Source organism: Pyrus communis, chromosome 17, assembly GCF_963583255.1.
Source record: "Pyrus communis chromosome 17, drPyrComm1.1, whole genome shotgun sequence".
Classification (NCBI taxonomy): domain Eukaryota; kingdom Viridiplantae; phylum Streptophyta; class Magnoliopsida; order Rosales; family Rosaceae; genus Pyrus; species Pyrus communis.
In genome coordinates this window covers 7949023-7967140 of record NC_084819.1, presented here as the reverse complement: position 1 = coordinate 7967140, position 18118 = coordinate 7949023, and the positions used below count along the sequence as shown (strand labels likewise).

General features: G+C 39.3%; 1 protein-coding gene across 1 annotated transcript; it reads left to right on the top strand.

Moving 5' to 3' along the window:
- The first annotated feature begins 11826 nt into the window (after positions 1-11826).
- Positions 11827-16000, top strand: LOC137723770 (acid beta-fructofuranosidase 2, vacuolar-like). Its single transcript, XM_068462960.1, has 7 exons — positions 11827-12238; positions 13194-13202; positions 13754-14610; positions 14810-14971; positions 15069-15304; positions 15457-15544; positions 15661-16000. The coding sequence occupies exons 1-7, from the start codon at positions 11827-11829 to the stop codon at positions 15940-15942; spliced, it is 2046 nt and encodes a 681-aa protein (XP_068319061.1). The 3' UTR covers positions 15943-16000.
- The last annotated feature ends 2118 nt before the right edge of the window (positions 16001-18118 follow it).

Here is an 18118-nt window from a genome sequence, read left to right as displayed (position 1 = left end):
TCTGGATACAACCAAATAGCCATGTACGAGCCCGACAAGGAGAAACCCGCGTTCGTGATCGAGCAAGGCACCTACTGCTACAAGGTCATGCCATTTGGCCTTAAGAACGCAGAAGTCACTTACCAAAGGTTGGTAAACATGATGTTCAAGAGGTAAATTAGAGTAACCATGGAAGGCTATGTCGACGACATCATGGTGAAGGGCAAGCAGTGATTAGACCACATCAGCAAAACATCCTTAAAAGATAGAAGATGAAGCTCAATCCCACCAAATGCATATACAGAGTATCTTTACGAAGATTCTTAGGGTACCTAGTAACTCAACGAGAATCAAATCACATCCCAAGCAAATCCGAATGATACTAGAGATGAAATCTCTAACTACCTTGAAGGAGATCCAAAGCTTGATCGGATGAGCGGTTCCCTCAATCGCTTTCTCTCGCGGTCCACCCATCGATGCAAGCCCTTTTTCAAGGCCATTAAGAGGGCACAACGAGACAAATGGGATTATGAGTATGAAAGAGCTTTCTAAGACCTAAAGAAGTATTTCACATCACCTCCCTTACTATCCAAGCCAGAAGCAACGAAGGACTTATACATTTACTTGGCAGTCTCAAAAGTAGCAGTGAGCTCTGCCCTCATATGAGAAGAACTAGGGGCCCAACTACCGATATTCTACACTTCTAAAGCTCTTATCAATGTGGAAACTAGATGCCCAAAGATTGAAAAATTAATTTTCAAGCTCACACGGTCATCGTCGTGACTCAGTATCCTCTACGATCAATCTTACATGGTCTAGATGCTTTTCAACAAGTGATGAACTGGGCGTTGGAACTTGGCCAATACGGTTTAAGTTTCCAACCCCGCATGGCAATAAAGGCCTGAGCCTTGGCAGACTTTATAGCAGAATTCAAGCCTAGCCTAGGCGACGTAATAGAGCAGCTCAACAACGCCTTGGAGGTAGCTGAGCATGCCTTAGTTGCGCATGTTCCACCCGGTGGGGACTTCTGGCTTTTCCAACTACAATGGCTCAAGAGCAGACGTGGTCTTTATCACCCCAGACGATTCGATGCTCGAGCAGGCGATCATTCTAAGCTTCAAAGTATCCAACAACAAAGCGGAGTACGAAGCCCTACTAGCAGGCCACCAAATGGCAAAAGACTTAGCGGTGAAAAAGCTCACGATTCATTCCGATTCCCAGCTAACCACCAGCCAAACTATTGGGTAGTACATGGAAAAATATCCAAGGATGGTGTAATACCTAAATAAGGTACGTAAGCAACTTAAGGCATTTCAGACTTACACCCTCACTTAAGTTTCACGTGCAAATAACGCCCACTAGCTGGACTAGGCTCCACCCTCGACCACTAACTCAAAAGCTCTATTCCGGTGGAGTATCTAGACAAGCCATGCATAGAGGCGGAGCCAGCTGCCGAGGTGTCACAGGTTAGTACAACTTTAAACTAGCAAAGTTCCATTATAGATTACCTAGTCAATGGCACACTACCCACGGAAAGATTGGAGTCTAGAAAACTCCAAATAAAGGTGGCTCGCCACTATATGTGGAACGACATTTTAGTCCGAAGATCCTACAATGGATCACATCTCCGCTGCCTAACGCCTCCCAACAACGTAATGGCTTTTAGCTCAATCCATGAAGGTGTTTGTGGAAATCACTCCGGAGACTAATCCTTAGCACAGAAGACTCTTAACGCGGGTTACTACTAGCCTACCATGCACCAAAATGCTAAGGAATTGGTACAAAAGTGCAACCACTGCCAACGCTACAAGAAAATACCAGCACCACTTGCCAACGAACTACACCCACAGACGAGTCATTGGCAGTTCATGCAGTGGGTAATCGACTTGGTAGGGCCAATGCTGCTCGCTAGTAGCGGCAGAGGCATGATGATCGTGGCAATTGATTACTTCACCAAATGGATAGAAGCAGAGCCTGTGACAACCATGACTCAGACAGACATATAGCACTTCATATGGAGGACCATCATTTGCCAATTCGGCATCCTTTAATCCATCGTCACAGATAATGGCCTGCAATTCGTAGGCAAAGATTTGGCGAAGTTTTTCCAAAAATATGGCATCAAGCAGCACATATCCACGCCAAGGTCCCCTCAAGGCAATGGGCAAACTGAGGCATCCAACAAGATGATTCTCAACTGCTTCAAGAAGTCCTTTTCTAACAAGAAGGGAAAATGGCCAGACGGACTCCCCAGTTGTCTATGAGAGTATCGCACCACCAAACGACGAGCAACCAGTGTGACTCATTTCCCTTCGGCATTTGGTTCAAAAGAAATCATTCCTCCTAATGTCATCGTGCCAAGTATCAACACTTTACTGCCAAACATCAAACAAAATGGAAAGGAGATGGCCACAAATCTAGATCTGGCAGAGGATAAGCACAAGAAGGTCATCACTCGCATCGCAGCCGACCAGCAGCAGCTCATCTCGAGCTATAACAAAATGGCTAAGATTCTGCAGTTCCAGCTCGGAGACCTAGTTTTGAGGAAATCCTTCATCACTGCCCTAAGAGAAGGTTCCAAATAGATGGATCCCATATGGGAAGGTCCGTACAAGATCAGCAAAGTAGGCAACAAGGGTAACTACACCCTCGCAACCATGAACGACAAAGAGATCGAGAAGTAGTGGAACGCCTACAATCTGAGGAAGTACCATGTGTGACCTCTTGCTACATCAAAGCTCGAAGACTTAAGCAGCTTAACGAGCACCACTTCGTAAGCCAAGGATTATCAAGTTGTTATGCAATTTCTACTGTACAGCTAAGTTTTCGTTCGTTTCACTCGTTTTTCAATGAGGAATTTAGAAATAATTTACAACTTGGCTCAACTGCATGCTTACAACAACTGATCACTACTTAACTTCAAAACAAGATCATGGCCTTCTTGGGACTCATCGCAGTGATTGGACCCCCTGAGGGACCAACCTTGCTCTTCAGTGCGATAGGGTAAACCAATTCCCCAACACCACATAGGTTTGTTTTCCTAAGCTGGAGGATAAACTCTACACTTTGAATAACCAGACATGGATGAGTTGGCTGCCTTACTATAACTAGATACAGGATGGCTTGCACCGGGATTCCTAGAAGTAGCCACAATGGTCTTTTTCAAGGCTTAGCTAACTGAAGAATTTAGGGTCTGTTGGCCTAATTTGCGGGGAACCAGGCCCCAAAGATGAAAAAGGCACATGACGTAGTACGCCCTATGGACGATTGCCCTAGAACCCTAAAACTGCTACCGAGTGCACTAAGGTAGCCTACAGTTTCTAGAAGACTACCTACGACTTGCCCTTTGAGTAGTAAATCGCGTTAAACTTATACAATCACACGTTTCTATGAAAGGTTAAACAAGTTAGTGCACATATATAAAGCTTTGTCCATTACCGACATGATACACAGTTAATGGGTTTCATTTCTGCCAAAGCGCGGAACAACCTACGCTAAGTCCTTAAGTGTTATGATACTTGCTACATAACCTACGGAATTGGAGAAAGCCAAGGTTAACAGCCCAGTGATCACGCGGACTTGTTTGCTTCTGTAAGTAAGGCATTTAACTGCTGACCCTATGGCTAACAACTTTGCAAAGTTCTACACCAACACCTACGGCTGGATAGGCTACGCGAGACTGTCTGCTTACAGAAAAATAGCATGTCTGCCATTGGTCTATAAAGTTTAAGGTTAGGGCACGAACAAAAGAAGCGAAGATCGAGAAAAACGAAGGAAACAAGTTTATTAAATTTTCTAGCAAAACTGATAAATGACCAGCAAAGATCGAAGGAGTTCAAGCAAAGCAAAAAGCGATAAAGAAAAAAAAGAAAATCCTAAAGACTACTTAGAAGACTACTCCTCAGCAACTTGGACGATCCACGACTACTCGGTTACCACACTTTCAGCAGCCGCAGCGCCATCAGCAGCAGCACCATTCGGTGCTTCACCCCTGGCTGCTCATTCCTGAGCATCAACTTCTCCAACTACTTCACTAATGGAAGCCTCAAAAGTAAAGGTGAGCAAGTCTTTCGAAGAAATGGAAAAGGTCTTGAAGTCTTTACCAGAAAACTCAAAGTCAGACGACCACCCAAAGAGATGGTCTACATAACCCAGCTTGTATAAATCAGCTTAACTCTGAGTAAGCGAAGCCTCGAACCCAGCCTTCTCGCCCTTCAACTACTCATTCTCCTCAAACAGACTAGAACGGACACGCTGCAGCTCCTCCACTTCCTTCTTTAGATCGTCGTTAATCTTCAGAGCACCCTAGAGCTCCAACACTTAAGGCTCAGGCCTATCAATGACCTTCTTGAAGTGGATCGTTATAAGCAGTGATCAGTTCTTCATCTTTAGCGTAAGCAGCATAGCGAAGCTAAGAGACGGTACCCTAAAGGTCTTGAATTTGAGGTATGTAACACCCGATCTCCTTCTCTGGACTTTCATACTTAACTTGGATCGTGTCAACCCTAGTCTTCAAATCCACGATCTTCTGGTGAGCGGTTTCAAGCTGCAGAGAAGTATGGGCAGAGATATTAGACCCCTTCAAAGCGTGAAGCTCAGAGTCCAACTTCTTGACTTTCTCGGCCGAGGAGTAAGCTTCGGTTGCCACAGTCTTTGCCAGCTCCTTGGCAGCCTTGGTGTCATCTTGATCAAGGAACATAGACTTGACTGCTAGAATTGTTGTTTTCTGCATCATAGCCAGTAGGGCAATCCTCATATACTCAGTCATATGCTTCGCAAAGGAACTTAGGCCAACAACCCTTTTGATGCCATCAACAAACTTGGCACACGCATCAGTATCCTTGAGCAGATCTGGCTTCAAGCGTATAGATCTCAGCAACCTCTTTTCACAACTACTTGCACGAGCAGTCTCCTTCTTCTCAGCAGGCAAATTAGTCACAGCAACGTTAGGAAAAGGTTTTGTCGCCACTTTGGCAGAAAAGTCCACTTTATCGCTCTTTATGGTAGCAAGTCTTTCTGAATGTGAACTAGACTTAACCCCCGACGGACGTTTGGGTGTAGATTTCGGCACTGGGGGGCACAGCGAAACTTCTACGCTGAGCAATCCTATCAGCAATTGAACTAGCCACCTTTGGAATGGCAAGCGTCATTAGCACAGATCTAGTAGCCTCATTTTTTTTTTGCCCTTAGAGGAAGTCAAGTCAATCACAAGCATGGGGGCAGTTGGCGAACCTTCACGAGCAGCGGAAAAAGTCTTTGGTTTTTTCTCAGCCAGCATCTCTTGCGTAGGCAAGGAAGATCTTTTCTTTCCACCTTCATGCACGGCAGGCTCAATTATAGTGATTAGACGAGCCAACACCTCAGCCTTGATTCGCTTTATCTCCTCTCTTGAGGATAGCCCACCTTTCTCCCAGCAAAGATGATTAAGTAGCCAAAGCCACTTATGGTATTCGGAAGGGATAACTAGAGCAATATGCACCTTCTTTATATCTAGAGAAGTCTTAGGAGTTGAGCCACATTCCAAATCTACAAGAGCAGTGGGAGACATTTTGAAAATTAGATAGTAGCGTAGCACAAATACAAACCAGCCGAGAGATTAAACAATCTACTTACCGGAGATGAAAACCGTCCAAACACGCAGCTCGGGGAAGAATCAAACTCCCACTCTTCACTTATCTCCAAAGTCTCTTTGCCCCAATCATGATCTCCCTTGCTCAAATGATCAAAAAGCTTATGGCGGGGTCGCAGTTGCCCAACTCCCTAGATGTGGCCTATGTCATAGAAGTACCAGAATTCGTTGACGAACAATTTTAAGTAGAAAAATTGGCTTAGATTGAAAAACCCCACCATCACACGGACCGCATTTGGAGAACATTGAGTGAGGGCACACTTCATGGAGCAGAGCACCTCTTGGATGAAACGTGGCATGGGAAAAGTATCCAAACAAAAAATAATAAAGATGGAACTTGATAGCTCTCTGAGCCCAACTGCATGGTTCACGGCTGTTACTTTCCTTGACACGCTTTACGCGAACCCCTGACGGAATGGCGTGCCTATATATCTCAAGGAATTCCCTAAATGAGTCATCGGAGCTAATCTTGAAGTGAGCAGCCTTGAAGTAGCCTGTCTTGCTCAAGGACCCACCTTGACAATACAATGGTGGCACACCATCATCACTCTTGTGGCTTGAGAAAGACATGCTCGAAGAAATTCTACAAAGATGGAAGAAAAATTCATTAGACGACTGCCCATAAAAAAATAAATAAATAAATAAGGGGTAGGCTCGGCGCCCCAGGCCCTATGGCTCACCACGACCCAAAACCGTAGGACCCAGCAACAGCCCAGGCCCCACAACCTGGATTGTACCATTCCAGCCCAATAGGCCCTTCGGCCCAAGTCAATTCAAGTGGCTCAAGCCCAGTGGCCCACAACCTCTCTCTCTCTTTTTTCATGCACGGGCCCAAGCCTAGCAAAAAAAGATAAAAATAAAAGGGGGAAAAAGAGACCCTTAGCCTCTTCAGGCCCAGACCACCGCGCCAAGACCAACGGCGGCCAACCAGCCACTGCAACCCCGAGGCTCCTAAAAATTACAAAGACAACGAAAAATTAATTTTTTCTTACCTTGGAGCGACATGAAGACGAAGAAAGCAACAAAAGACGATCCTTTGCACGGGCAAGTGTAGAAGATTGCTAGGGAAGGGGAAATAAATATCCTCTAACTTTCTCTCTCTTGTAGTGTAGAATAAATTACTCTCTGAAGTTGATTTAATAATCTACTTAAGGTAGACTTAAATAGACTTTAGAAGTAATTTATTTCCCTTTCCTTGAAGGATCTAATTTCTAATTAAAGAGAGAACCTACATCAAAACAGGAAACAATCATATGTTTCCTAAAGTAAGAAGATTTCTACACATGATGCCCTTTCCTGCGAGCAGCCCAACAGGTGTGGGGGTATTTGTTGAGCAAAAAATAATCAAGAAAAATATGGAGACGACACGTGGATTTTTGGGTAAAAAAGATAAAATTAACCTCGAAGCACACCGGAACTCCCATGCATAAGCAGTGGACAATAACGGCTCAATCAAGGTCAAAGGTGATCAAAATAGGTATTTATTCAAGACCTATTTCATCAATCCTCATCAAATCCTCCCCATAAGGTAACCCCTAATTATTCTTTCAAATTATGATTGATTACCAAAATTAATCGATTAATTTCCTAATTGATTGCAAGATATTATTTTGTCATAATATCTTGCAATTAGAGCTAAAAACCACCATAAGTGGCCAGACCCCTTTTCTCCAAATAGGGCCGGCCACACCCCTATAAATAGCCCTTATTTCTCGAAAAAACCTAAGTCCTATTCTCTTCTAAAATTCTCCAAATTTTTCTAAATACTTTCTCTCTCGAATTCTAACTTTGACATCGGAGGTTCTTCAGGCAAAGCCCCCCCCCCCCCGGACGGCATTCATCGTGGGAGTGTGAGGCTCTTGGCCTTGACCTTAAGGGTTAATTTTTTTGCAGGTGCATTTTTGTCCAGGAAAAAGAAAGCGGAAATTTGCATCCATAATTTTTTTTTTTTTTAAATTTGCCCGATCGAATCTGTGTAATCATCGGGTCAACTTTCAATTTCGTCGGTCTACAACAAAAGTTCATTGGGAAAAGTGAAAAAAAAAGTCCCCACGATTTTTCCCAAAATTCGAATTTACCTCAAAAAAAGGTTGTCCAACGAAATATTCGAAAATTTCATTAGGCAGATGACTTTGCCCGACAAACTATAAGGGTTTGGCCGGCAAAATTTTAGGGTTTTCAAAATGTGTCAAAATTCTAAAAGCCTTTTCCCAACAACTGTTTCGTCGAGCAAAGGTTTGAAATGTTAATATGTTATAACTCCCCAGACCCTTCTTTTATCTCCCTCCTCGCGCCGTACAATCTCTCTATTTCTATCAAACCTCTCTCTTTCTCTAACCACTCTATCATTTTGACCCCGTGAGCCACCTACTCTCACAAATCTCTCACTGTAAGTTATTTAGTTGTAGATTTTAGGATGCTTTAGATTTTGACCCTTACAATTCATGATTCCTAGATAAAAACCTATTTACATATAAACGTCCAATAAAAGTCCAAATTTAAAATCTGTAGCCACATCGGAACATTATTGACCTACTAATACAATTTATTTACACCCATGCCATTTTCCCAAATCCCTAAATTTATTCCAAATTAAAAGTTGTAGAAAAAGTGAAATAAAATATATAAATTGTTGTGTTCCATTAATTGTATCCATATCATACCAAAAATTTACCTTTTTTGTGATATATATTTTTTGCATTAATTGGGAAGTAAATTAATTTGTTCCAATTATTAAAAAAAATTATACTAAATCCGTATTATATATTTTGAGTCAAATAACACTTCTCTAACTTGTAGGTAAATTATTTTTCATGTATTGTTACATAAATTAGGCACGTTTTATTGTTGTATAAATATAGGTATGACATAATATTTTTCAATATAATGCATCAAATTATATTTCTTCTTGTTATGGGAAAATTATTCTCCATGTATTAGTGAAAAAAAGATATTATATTACAGACGAGGTATAATTTTTTTTAGGTAAATTATTGGAAATAATTTGTAGGTAGGTAAATTAATTTGTTCCAATTATATAAAAATATATATACACTACACCTAGATTATATATATATATATATATATATATAATTTTTTTTTTTGAGAAAACCAAGATTATATATTTTGAATCAAATAACAATTTTGTATACATGGTAGGTAAATTATTTTTGATGAATTATTACATATATTAGCCTATTAGGGACGTTTTTTTGGTAAAAATATATAAAGTAATAGGTATATAATTGTTTGTAGGTAAAAGATAAAATCAAAAGCATGATCCAATTCCTAAGTTTATGCAGTATTTTGCATCATTGGAAATGAACATTTCAAATAGTAGGTAGGTAAATTAATATGGTCTAATTATATAAACACACACACACACACACACACACACACACACACATATATATATATATATATATATATATTTATACACATTTTGAATCAAATAACATTTTTGTACATGGTAGGTAAATTACTTTTTTTTAATGTATTATTACATATATTAGGTTTTTTTTTTTATTTTTTTAAATATATATATATATATATATATATATATTAACTCATAATGTCAGATACATAGAATTAAGCCAACAATTCTCATATTTGATATTAATATGCAATGAATTTTTTTAACATTAACATCTTATTTTTCTTTTTGCAAAATCATTAACTCTCTCCTTACAATCCGCATAGAATTAATTGTGCACATCAAATATGCAATAGGGATATTTTAGGCATTTGAAAATGTAAAATGTGTAAAGTAATATGTAATTAATAAATGTAACATCCCACATCGCCCAGGGGAGTGGATCTTGTAAGCCTTATATGTGTATTCCTATCTCTACCTAGCACGAGGCCTTTTGAGAGTTTGCATGAGAGTAATCCCAGGATGGGTGACCCATTGGGAAGTTCTCGTGTGAGTTCCCAGAAACAAAACCATAAGAGCGTGGTTGGGGCCCAAAGCGGACAATATCGTGCTACGGTGGAGTCGAGCCCGGGATGTGGTGGGGGCCCGGGCTGGGATGTGACAATTTGGTATCAGAGCCAAACCCCGGCCGGAAGTGTGTCGACGAGGACGCCGAGCCCCTAAGGAATGGTGGATTGTAACATCCCACGTCGCTGAGGGGAGTGGATCCTGTAAGCCTTATATGTATATTCTCATCTCTACCTAGCACGAGGCCTTTTAGTTAAGTTTAATTAGTATTTTTAATTTACAGAAAAAAATCGACAGCAAATAAAGATAATCAGGAGAAGAAACCGTACCTTCATCACTCTGGTTCTCGACTCCTATTTTACTAGGTAAAGGAATGGCAGGCGATTGGTTTGCATTTCTCGAAGGAGGAGGTTTTTTTTTTTTTTTTTTTTTTTGTGGGGGGAACACATGGCAATTATGGCAACGAGGTAGTGAAGGACATTTCTGTTAGTATTCATTTCTATGCTTTAATTTTAAATTTCATTACAATAAATATGGTTTAAATTATGATTGATAATCTTAATTGATTTCCTTTGTTTTTTTTTTTGGGCTTCTATAATGCAGAAGAAGGACAAGTACCTCACTAACCTCTCCAGTAGTAATCGGATGAGCCTATGGAGGAGCTAACACCTGATCCATAAATGTCTGTACAATTGTTGATGAGCGCGATTAGGTGACGAAAAGGCAAGGAAGTTCACGACCTATGAGTGGGTCAGGTTCGGGAAATTGAGAGTCTTCTTCTTCAGTGAGTTTTAATCCTTCGACCGAAACTGATTCCAGACTTCAGCAGGTGGAGATGGAGCTAGTGCACCAAAGAAGAAGCGGCGTGTCTAGCACAAGGTGTTGCACATGTACTTCGCTATGGCAACTCAATTCTTGTCAACTTCTGCCATAAGGATTCCTGTCCCAGCTGATCTTCAGGAGCCATTCCCCTAACCACCTCAGCACCCACCCGAGTAGTTTACATTTATTTGTTAGTTTTTTTTTAATATAATTGTACACCAATTTTAATTTAAATGTAATTAAATAAATTTTTTTAAAGTTCTCATTCATTATAGCTTTCTAAGTTAATATAATTAGAATTGTCACTTAATAGTACGATCTAGTGGTAATTCTCTTCACTTGTAAGTGACAAGTCTTAGGTTCAATTCTCGCCAAAGACGAATTTGAACCATATTATTGCTAGTCAATTGTGAAGCTTAGCCAACTCCCACACCCTAGCTTAGTGTAGATAATATCGTTTGTTTAAAAAATAATATAATTAGAATTAAACAAATTATATATTATAAATATAGTTTTTCTTAACTTTTTTAAATTAAAAAAATATTAACTTAGCAAACATTATATTATTTTTTATTTTTTGGTTTCTTAGAGTTGGCCCGACGACTTCATCATCAAGTCAAGTTTTTAATTACATTATTTAAGTATGTGATGGCTGATGAAATATCAATGATCGTTTTATCCAATCAAGTTGGCCAAGGCATGTTTGCCCAACGACTTTATTCGCCAGGCAGTCTCTGCTTGGGCCAACAGAATAGTTATTTTGACATGCCAGACTTCGAGCGATAGGTTTCGCCCAACTAATATTTCCCGGCGAACCTCTATCGGCTAAAGTTTACAAAGACAAAACTTTTCCGTCTAGCGATTTTTGTTTTGTAGTGTATATACCAAAAAATAAATAAATAAAAAATAAAAAGGAGAATTAAGTCGTAAGGTTATCATGAAATGCATTGACAAGAAATGAGAATTCTCTCCTCCAAACTCGCATTGACGAGAATCGAGTCTTGTAAACCTATGGATGCCATAAATTCTCTAATTGAACATGTGAACATGTACTGATCCTCAACAGATTTACCACGTGGATTACTGCTACATCACGTTTATTATAACCCTAATTAAAGTGAAGACGACCAAAACGCCATTTGCATTGCGAACAAAAAAACAAAAACTCAAACATTATTAAATTAAAACAATAGAATTAGAACAAACACCCACGAGACTCGCTTCAAACTCTGTTGTCCACTTCTTTAGCAGGACAAAGAAAACAACTTTGTTTGTCCACTTGTTTTCATGCATGTATGCATATATATAAAATCAAACACACCACATGAACGAAGCACTTTGTCTGAAAAACTCATCAGCTCTCTGATGAACCAAGTTTACCAATTTGAGTGAATTAAACCCCCTTCATTTTCTAGCCAAATATATAAAAAATTCGAGTTTAGGTCACAATCCCTAGATGGCAGACCCTAGACCTTTTCTTCCATCGGATCCCGATGCCCTGCCATACACCTATACTACTCTCCCGAACCCTGACGAAGCTTCAGAAATCCGAAAGAGGCAGTTTAAGGAGCTCCTAGCAATCTTTTCTGGGTTGCTGATGCTTTCTTTGTTGGTGGTCATTATTAGTAGTGGCAACGAATCTGATACGCATGCAAATAAAAATGAGCCTGTTTTTTTGGCCAAAGAGCCTTATACAACTAGGCCCGCCAAACCGCACCCGGTTTCTCGGGGCGTAGCAGCCGGAGTGTCCGAGAAGGTGAACCGGTTGGCTGATGCTGTGACTGGGCCAGCATTTCCATGGAACAATAGCATGCTGTCATGGCAAAGAACTGCTTTCCATTTCCAGCCTGAGAAGAACTGGATGAATGGTACATGTATTTTTCTTTTTCTATTTCTGTTTTTCTCTTTTCGGTTGCATTGGGTGATTTTGAGTGGACAAAATGATGGGCTGATTTTTTGTTTTTTTATTTCTTATGCATTTAAATTTCGGTCCAATACGAGAATTATGGGATGGATTAGTCAAAACCCTTGGTTTTCATAAAGGAGAACCTTTATAATTGTCAATTGTTTCTCTATGCATTTGGTTGCAAAAAAATGAATTTACTATTAGTTTTGGCGCCTTTATTTATTCTATTTTAGGGGAAGGACTTGGATGAACAAATCAAGTACTCCGTTACAATAACGTCCGAGTCTAATAAAATAATGTTGTATAAAGTAAGATTAATATGTGACATTGTGTATTAGACTGCGATATAACTATAATGGACGAACTATCTAAGTTGCATTTAGATTTTAAACATTTGAAATGAATTCACACACATGTACACTAATGTAACATGACCATCACATGGGTTGGAGAATTTGAAGTTTTTCCGTTGTTTGGATTAATTTAGCGTATTATCATATTGTTTGTAAGAAATAAACACGATTTTTGAAGTCGAAATGAGAATATTTTGCATTAAAATAGTCATAATTTTATATGACGGTATTGATTGCAGGTCGTAAAATAAGTTATACAATAGTCTACCAATAATTTGGTATCAAATTCGTTAATTATGGAAATTAAAATTAAAACCTCAAGCTAAAAAGTAAAGAAGCTCTTCTTCAAAAAATAAAAAATAAAAAAATAAATATAAATAAAAAGGTAAATAAGCTTGAGAGAAGTTTTCCCTTGCAAGTTCTTGCTAGGAAAATTGTTGCGTGGGTCTAGTGCTTTCTTCACCGTTGTATTTAATTCTATTGATTCGTATTTTCTTTTCATGCATGCTTGGCCTTTTCAATTGCCAATGTTCTGGCTGGTGATTCCTCTTCCGGCTGCTTCAGATCCTAACGGTAAGCAACCTTTAATATTCTATTTATTAAATCATTACCTGTCGATCTTGTATTCTTCTGCACCTTTTCTGGAATATTATAGTATGGATTAGCCAAATAATCCGCACTTATAGATCCTCATCGGGCAGTTAATTAGCTTTAGCTTACGTAAGAATTGTTTTCCATCAAAATACCAAACTACAACCCAACTTTGTATGACATATTTGACATTATCTCGTGCCTTCCGCTCCAAATTTTACAGTCAAACCTTGCCAACTCTATCTACGGTACCTTTTAACTTTCCATGAATTTCACATGGAAAACAAGAAAAATATTCAATTATTGACCATTTCAATCATAAAAGTTCTGGAGGTCAAGATTAATGGGATGATCTGAAGCAGATTATACTTCTACAGTATATTACGGTTGGAAAATTTCGTACATCAGCCTACTTTTTGTTTATCTGAGAATAAAGTATGTTAACTCATTTTTCCGTTCTTCAGAATTCTAAACACTCGGGGATTTAATTCATCCTTGAGGATTCCTAATTTTGTGACATGTTAATTATAAAGGTCCATTATTCTACAAGGGTTGGTACCATTTTTTCTACCAGTGGAATCCCAATGGTGCAACATGGGGAGACATAGTATGGGGCCATGCAGTGTCCAAGGACTTAATCCACTGGTTTCACCTCCCTCTAGCCATGGTGGCTGACCAGTGGTACGACATCAATGGAGTATGGACTGGCTCAGCTACCATTCTCCCCGATGGAAAAATTGTCATGCTCTACACTGGATCAACCAATGAGTCAGTCCAAGTCCAAAACCTTGCATATCCTGCTGACCACAATGACCCTCTCCTCACCAAATGGGTCAAGTACTCCGGCAACCCGGTTCTAGTCCCACCCCCGGGCATCGGATACAAGGACTTCCGTGACCCGACAACCGCTTGGTACACATCCGAAGGCAAATGGCGCATTATTATTGGGTCCAAGCTTAACAAAACTGGCATATCCTTGGTTTATGACACCAAGGACTTCAAAACCTATGAGCAATTGAATGGGGTGCTTCATGCTGTCCCTGGGACTGGAATGTGGGAGTGTGTGGATTTTTATCCGGTGTCAAAAGCTGGTGACAAAGGACTGGATACTTCGGCGAATGGGCCTGATGTGAAGCATGTCGTAAAGGCTAGCCTGGATGATGATAGGAATGATTATTATGCATTAGGGACTTATGAGGAGAAGACTGGCAAATGGATTCCTGATAACCAAAAGATTGATGTTGGTATTGGAATTAGGTATGATTATGGCATATTCTATGCCTCCAAGACTTTCTATGACCAAAACAAGGAGAGGAGAGTTTTGTGGGGTTGGATTGGAGAGTCTGATAGCGAAAATGCTGATATGCAGAAGGGTTGGGCCTCTGTTCAGGTACATTGGTTTCTTTTCTCTCCTAGATATTCACAGGACTTTACAGTATCGTGTACATTGTTAATATTTGTTCCGTATTACGACATGCCAATCAAATATCAATGTGATACTTCGATTAGTAATTGGTACCAAACATTGTTTTCTTTTTGCACTTGTATCTTTAGCTGGAGTTACGAATTTACAATTTGATTTTATGCAGGGAATTCCAAGAACAGTGGTGTTTGATAAGAAGACCGGAAGCAATCTACTTCAATGGCCAGTGGAGGAGGTTGAGAAGTTGAGATTGAGCAGCAAGGATTTCGACAAGGTTGAGGTCAAGGCAGGCTCAGTGTTGCCACTTCAAGTCGGCACAGCCACACAGGTTTGTGTTCTGTTCTCAATTAGATTTATGCTAAATAATATTGCACAATTTAGATGACATTTGTTAATTTCTAAAGAAAATTCTGGCAATGTAACAGTTGGACATTGTTGCCGAGTTCGAGTTGGACAAGAAGGTTTTGGAGAGCGTAGCTGAATCTAATGAGGTGTTCAGTTGCAACACCAGCGCTGGAGCTTCCAATCGTGGTGCTTTAGGACCCTTTGGTCTTCTTGTTCATGCAGATGAGAGCCTCCTGGAGCAAACTCCTGTCTACTTTTACGTCGCCAAAGGACCTGGTGGCAGTGTTGATACTTTCTTCTGCACCGACCAAACAAGGTAGACTTTTCATCACAAATGTTCTGTTCATAGACTGTGAGTCTGGACAATTGATCAGGTTAATTATTTAAATTCACGTTCGAGATTCACAACCTGTCAACATAAGCATCTATCTAACAACGGAAGTTTGTCGATAACTTTCTCTCTTATAGGTCTTCTGTGGCTAATGATGTTAAGAAAAAAGTTACTGGTAGCTATGTTCCAGTTCTAAAAGATGAGAAATTATCAGTGAGGATTCTGGTGAGTCCATTCTTTCTCTTTCATGCTACATGAATGTAACACATTTATCTTCCCAAAATTTGCAATAACAGAATAATCTCATCAAATTCACCTTCTGCAATCATATTTGTTTCCAGGTTGACCATTCGATAGTCGAAAGCTTTGCTCAAGGTGGAAGAACAACCATCACATCAAGGGTTTACCCAACCAAGGCAATCTATGGGGCTGCTAGGCTATTTTTGTTCAACAATGCTACGGAGACCAGTGTTACTGCCTCCCTCAAAGTATGGCAGATGAACTCTGCATTCATCCGCCCGTACCATCCGGACGAAACAAGCAACGCAAGCTTTAACCCTTTTACATACATCCAATACATTGTGACATTCTTCATTTTTTTCACTTTATCTTTTATTAGATAGGGAAGGTAATTGATTTGTGGGAGATAATATTCATATATATGAGACATGTTATTTTTTCAAGAGGCGAATTTTAATACCAATCTCTACAATTGAGGTATTGATACGTGGCTCCTGCTACAAGTGCATAAATTACCTGCCAAGAGCAAGAATAGATTGCTCTTGTAGATACTCTTCAACCCACTGTGTCTCTAATTTAAAGTTTTTTCCTTTCTTTAATTTAGTTTAGAGTAGTAATATCGCTTATAATAATAATAAAAAATACCGCCGAAGATTAAATCCTACCATAATTAAGCTATAAAACTATTTAATGATCTTGAACAAGTAAAGGAAAGTGTTATTGGCACTCCAAAAATCTCATTCTACACTCCTCACAAGTGTATTTTTCTTTCTAAACATACAAAGTTGGAGTGCAGAATGAGGAATTTGAAGTGTCAATAACAATTCCTCAACTAAATGACTCCATAACACGTTGTCACGAAGGAGAAGGTCCAAAAGCTCTTGGACAAGTAATAACATAATTAAAAAAGAAAAAAAAAAAAAAAAAAAAAAAAGAAGAAGAAGAAGAAGAAGAAGAAGAAGATATTTCGAGTATCTAACTCTTGATCTTCTCCCAGCATCGGACTCTTTTGGTTGGAAGGGACGCATCCTCAAGTCTTAAGTCTTCGCTGACTCCACAATAATCTTGAAACTGAATTATTCATATCCAAACAAAGATATTTCGAGAATACATTGAACTTCCCAATGTCGGAACACATTATTTCTTCATATTTACTTTCATTTGTTGTGACCAATTTTCTAAAGGGAGAGATAGGGTGCGGCAAGAGACATTGGAGAGAAAGTGTAGGGAGTTTTAGGGATTGTGATTCTCCATATGTTTGTGCTTTTATTTATAGTAAATCATGAGGAATGAGTAACTTGTCCTCCAAGTAAATACAAAGTCTAATAGGAAGGAATCACTACAATAATGGGTAATCATAAACTCAATCTAATTAGGATGTACACAATCACACATGTACTAATAATGTCCACAACACTCCCTCTTGAGTGTGTAAATACTCAAGTAGATATCACATCAGATCCAGCAAAGTTGCATGAATTCGTCTAGTCAACACTATTTTAGGAGCACGCTAGTCTCAAACAAAGAAACTTGTATATGAAAATTAGTCTCACCAAACCAGGCTATTGCAAAACCCAATATGCGATTAAAAAAATTAAAAAATAAATAAATAAACCATATATAGTCTAAGGAAAACGATGAGTTGGATGCAAAGTCAATTTCAATGTCTGCTATACGTACACAAGGGTATGACCATCACAGGATAAGTGCCTTGTTAAAACCTAGTTAGAGCAAAAATCCAAAAAGAACAATGCTCCTAATCGTAGGAAAATAGAGTACATTAAGGTCAAGTGATTGTACTTCCGGACACACCCCCCTGAGTTTGACATAATTCCAAAGAGAACAAACAATGTTACAACTTAAAAAGTTTACGCATACCAATTCCTCAAACAAGCACTTGGAAAGTAAACTTCGCAGTGACTTGGTGAAAGGTCGACCAGGTTGTCTCGGGAACGTATTTGCTTGACTTCAATATTTTGATGTTCTTGCTGCTAATGAAAGAAAAAGAACTTCGACTCAATATGCTTGGTGTTGTCTCCTTACTCCCCCTTTGATTTATCATTTCTTAATTTGTTCGATATATGCGGTGTTATCTTCATAGATTGTTGCAGGATGTCAAAGATGAAATAAAGTGCGTAGTTGCTTTGAATATCCTTGACAACAACTTTTAGCCAAAAGCACTCATGTGTGGCTTCATGTAGCACGAGAATCTCATCATGGTCGAAGAAGTTGCAACTAAGGTCTGTTTGGTTGACCTCCAAGATATTGCAGTGTCTCCAACGGTAAAAATATAACCCGTTTGAGAACTTGCCTTGTGCGGGTCAAACAAATAACTTGCATCAGCATAACCAACGAGGCGAGAATAAGGGGATGACGGCTACTCTCAAGGATTCATATGGGTATACCTTTGAGGTAATGGAAGATGTTTTTAACACCAGTCCATTATCTACATGTAGGCACGTTACTATATCCTACCAAAAGATTAACAGTGAAGGAGATGTTTGCTCTAGTGCATTGCGTGAACATAGAGATATGCATTACTATATCCTATCAAGATTC